A 4,148-nucleotide genomic window follows, 5' to 3' on the forward strand; every position below is an offset into this window, starting at 1 on the left:
AGTAGGAGTTTCCCTCTCTGGCAGGTCTGAATATGGAGATAGTATGGTCCACCGCATACATACTGATAATGATCTTCACCTTCATTGTCAATCCGTTGATTATGCTCTCATACGAAGTCGATAATATCGATGATACTCCATTGCAGCCACTCGCAGTCTTCAGATGGAAGATTCTGGAAGCATGAACCTCAGGCAGAGGATCCGAGCAGTAGTGTTCCGAGGAGCCATCCTCGCTTTGGGATTGGTAGTTCCCTCCTCCTGTACAAGTGTCGTATCAGTCGGGTTAGATATCCATCATAGGCATAACTTATCTCCTCTTCTCGAAGGCTAAAATCCCTTGCAGTGCTGTAGGGCAGCAGTCGACTGACAAATCCGCTTTCGAAGTATGCAATGGCAATCCTGATAGAACCGCTAGGGTTAGGAGTACTACCAGCTGAGAACGCTATACGAAGTGATATTAACCTGCCTATCAGTTGCTTTCCACACTTATATCATAACAATCATGAGTTTCCTTGGTTGGTTTCTTTTCGCCATCTTTGGCGGTGAGTGCATTGAAGTGGACTGTAGCTGGCGATGTTGTGCCGATAGGCTGTGGAATAGCAGCTATACCATTCAAACTGATGGTAGGCTTCATTAGAAAACCTCCGTCATCGGATTCACGTGAGGCCGAGTACAAGTAGGTCGAGTCGGTGCGAGATCCTATACGGTTCATGTTTGTTCACAGCAACCATCGAGAAGTGCTTACAAAAGCAGCGAAAAGTCTGCAAGCCAAAGGAGATAAGCTCAAACAAGACGAGGCTAGATTGGAGACTCTTAGTTGAGTGTATGTCGGCTATTGCTGTGGGACGGACCATTCAGGAGGGTTCAGAAAGAAGCGGAGGGAGGCGTCTCTCAAGCGTGACTTCAACCAATTCAAAGCCGATGTGCACATGCTCGAGGATGCGTGATATGTCCATATGCCTCGATATTGTGTCCTTTCATCCATGCCTAGGTTCCATCATGCAGATGCATTGACACGGCGAAATGGAGGGGACGGCGAGCTCCTACGCTTTGGCAAGATGGCCCTCGGCATAGTTTCATTGGTTCTGTCCATTTCATGGCTCCTACACGTGGTGCTGTTTATGTTGGCAAGAAAGAACGGGTATGACATGTGACGTGGTATTGAGTAGAAAGGATGTACATCGCAGAAGCCCCGTCTCGCCCATGCTCAACTGGGTTCTCACTGAGTTCATCAGTAGCGACTCATTATTCATTGTAACGTTCATAGTGTTCGGCATTCTAACACTCTACCTCCAAGCAGCCACTATTAATGGTGATATCCTCATTCGATGATCCCTCATCCACCTTGAAGTATTTCAGGTTGTATCACCTTCGGTACACGATTCCTGTTCATAGTCCCGGTCCATCCACTCCGCAAGGGTGATACTCCTTCGAACTCCCTCTTATTCAACGCTTCCCTCATACTCTTGTCGACCGCTGCGACTGTTCACTTTGCGACTATCGCTCTCGCCGACTATACTAAGTAACGTGAACTATCAAGTCTGCTTTGGAGATCGATACGGTCGTGCCCCAGACGGTCTGTGGCGTGGCAGTTGTTCGCAACGGAAATCCACTACCTCGATTTCTACCGATTCTTCTTTGAGAAGAAGGTATACATCCAATAGCCTGAGAGTGATATCCCATCAAAAGGTATTTCTCTACATTATGCTAATATCAAACGTCATGGCTGTGATAATCTTGGTGATGAGCAGCCGAATGAAAAGAACTTCACTCTATGTCGATAAGCACGCGGAAAAGTAGCGCGACGTCAGTGACGCGAGTGACCTGTCAGTAATTCATCCCAGGCGTATTCGCGAATTGATAAGCTAATACGGTAACCATAGAGCATGTGCCGTTCGTCACATGAGGAGCATGAATGTTAGGTATCGATCGAGCATGTCGTTTACGCTATATCCATGTTGAGTTGTTACATTAACGTTGCACTAGACGAGGAACTCAAATCATTCGATATCGCTTAACGTAAACAATGTTATTCTCCAGCAGAAGCTCCGGACATCTGCAATTTCATCATCTTAGCTCGTCGTTCACCTGATAGGAAGCTAAATTACTGAACATATCAGTTGGGATTATGCTAACCATCATGCTGCTGTTGTTGCTGTTGCATACGGTTATGCATCATCATGTGCCTCTGCCGTTTAGCATCCTTCAACTTCATACCATGACAACATATGCTGTTATTGAGTTTCACCTCCTGTGGTTTGCAAGCAAGAGGATGCTCCGAAGTCAGGAATGGATGCTCGAGGCATTGAGGAGTCTACCAGGGAGTGTTACATCAGACGTTTCTCAAATGGAGATCACAGAGACCAAACACTTACTCTAACTCGCTTCGAAGGTTCTCTGTCTAACATCTGTAATACCAAGTCCGCTCCACCGATGGTAATGACGTTACGCAGGAGCTAAGATGAGAGGATCATTAGGCGCATGACTCTAAGCACAATACCCTCAGAAGCTTGCACTGTTGTTGATCTTCTCCGACCGTTGATCCTAGATGCATCATACCAGGAGTGTTTGGATCAGGAATAGAATGAATCTCAGAGGATTCTATGGAATCCTGAAAACACCATTACCCACAAAAAACCTTATCAACAAGAAGTTCACCAAAGGAGTTGAGGTCTTGAGCGACGGGTTAGCTGGATCGACCGGTATGGGCTCAGCACTAGGAGACGTTGGGGAATCGGGCCTGGGAGGTGCCTTTCCCTGAGCACGTAGGAGTCCGGCAAGGTGGTAACGCATCATCCTGTTACTGTGAATTCATTAAACAGTGGCAAGTCCTCCCAGAACGGTGGAAAGGGTTCACCGAGATGCTCCACTATCAAATTGAAAACCTGTGACAGCGTTAGTCTACAACAGCAGCTGGATTGTTAGACACACTCCTTTCTCCTTATCTGCTGCGAATATAGGTTTCTGCAACAGAAGTTCAGCCAGAATGGCTCCAACAGACCATATGTCAACCTCTGGTCCATAGGACGTACCTATCATAGGCTACATCGCGATTATTAAAGAGAGCTATTACTTCCAAGGAGGAGCTCTGGTGGCCGATACCACAAAGTAATGACCTTATTCGTGTATAGGGCTGGATGATGAGGAGGAGCTGCTGTCTCATGGTCCTTACTGGCGTCCGCCTAATCACAACTACTATATTCTTCCACCCATCCACTGTAGACATATTTGTATATGGTCACCTTTCGTTGCCGCTCCTCTACTCGAAGTACATCCTCCTCTTCTGGATCTGTCACCGATGTGCATTCTCGTGCTAAGCCGAAATCCGCAAGTTTCAATACGCCACTGAAATAACTCGGATTGACTCCCTCCCTGCTCCCCTCGCGATCTCCATTACTTTCTATCCACCAGTAGATTAGCACACTTGATATCTCGATGGACTATGCCATTGAGATGGCAATAATCTAGAGCTCGAAGGGTCTGTATTATCATACACTTCACTTCTGGTATCTGAAGACGCATTGCTGGTATACACTGGTAGAGCAGTATAGCAGAGCACTCACTGTAAGCATCCTTTTGCGCTCCTCTAGTATACCACTCAAGTCATGCTGCGCAAACTCCTCCACCATGTATAAACTTCCTCTGTGAAAAATGATGGATGATGAGCCCATTGAAGGGGTCCTTACCTATTCCGGTTATGTGCTGTCGCCGCACTGCTGCATAAGCCATATAAGCGGACAATATTGGGGCCATTGGCAAGCTGACTCAATATACGAATTTCTCTTACAACCTGACCAAGGATAACCGAGTGAATGACCTAGCCCGATGATGATGATGACGACCCTACCGATTTGGGCAGACCGTCTCTGCACACATCGCCCTCTCCAAGTCTTAGTTTCTTCAAAGCTACGAGAATACCCGTCTTCTTATGCCTAGCCTTGAACACTGCACCATAGGTACCTATGAATACACCATACATCATATATTGCATTCGTCCAGCAATCACCTTGACCAACTTGTTCAAGCTTTTCGAATCCTGCAATGCCGTCCTTGCAAATCTCATCAGCGGTGTAGTTGGTAGTTGCTGCCTCTCTCAGACCGCTCTCATCATTCCGTTGTGGTCGAGCGGCGGTATTCCAATCTGCCCG

General features: G+C 46.9%; 2 protein-coding genes across 2 annotated transcripts in view; one reads left to right on the plus strand and one right to left on the minus strand.

Annotated features, from left to right (window-relative positions):
• Positions 1 to 1,203: 1,203 nt before the first annotated feature.
• Positions 1,204 to 1,526, plus strand: Pmar_PMAR028531 (hypothetical protein; the record flags this gene model as incomplete). The annotated part of the gene is made up of 2 exons (XM_002769388.1): positions 1,204 to 1,312; positions 1,360 to 1,526. 2 exons carry the CDS (start codon positions 1,204 to 1,206, stop codon positions 1,524 to 1,526), a joined length of 276 nt encoding a protein of 91 aa, XP_002769434.1.
• Positions 1,527 to 2,011: 485 nt separating this feature from the next.
• The window catches only part of Pmar_PMAR028532 (hypothetical protein), a gene marked incomplete at its 5' end in the record, with an annotated part of 3,295 nt that continues 1,158 nt past the window's right edge, over positions 2,012 to 4,148 (minus strand). Inside the window, 14 exons of the mRNA XM_002769389.1 lie at positions 2,012 to 2,088; positions 2,137 to 2,314; positions 2,376 to 2,456; positions 2,501 to 2,611; positions 2,659 to 2,757; positions 2,805 to 2,885; positions 2,932 to 3,032; positions 3,074 to 3,182; positions 3,243 to 3,345; positions 3,398 to 3,510; positions 3,564 to 3,642; positions 3,687 to 3,817; positions 3,848 to 3,960; positions 4,007 to 4,141. Coding sequence (XP_002769435.1) covers positions 2,030 to 2,088; positions 2,137 to 2,314; positions 2,376 to 2,456; positions 2,501 to 2,611; positions 2,659 to 2,757; positions 2,805 to 2,885; positions 2,932 to 3,032; positions 3,074 to 3,182; positions 3,243 to 3,345; positions 3,398 to 3,510; positions 3,564 to 3,642; positions 3,687 to 3,817; positions 3,848 to 3,960; positions 4,007 to 4,141 — 1,493 coding nt within the window. The 3' untranslated portion in view covers positions 2,012 to 2,029. The remainder of the gene's footprint in view (positions 2,089 to 2,136; positions 2,315 to 2,375; positions 2,457 to 2,500; positions 2,612 to 2,658; positions 2,758 to 2,804; positions 2,886 to 2,931; positions 3,033 to 3,073; positions 3,183 to 3,242; positions 3,346 to 3,397; positions 3,511 to 3,563; positions 3,643 to 3,686; positions 3,818 to 3,847; positions 3,961 to 4,006; positions 4,142 to 4,148) is intronic.

The sequence above is a fragment of the Perkinsus marinus genome (assembly GCF_000006405.1).
Source record: "Perkinsus marinus ATCC 50983 genomic scaffold scf_1104296965964, whole genome shotgun sequence".
NCBI lineage: Eukaryota > Perkinsozoa > Perkinsida > Perkinsidae > Perkinsus > Perkinsus marinus.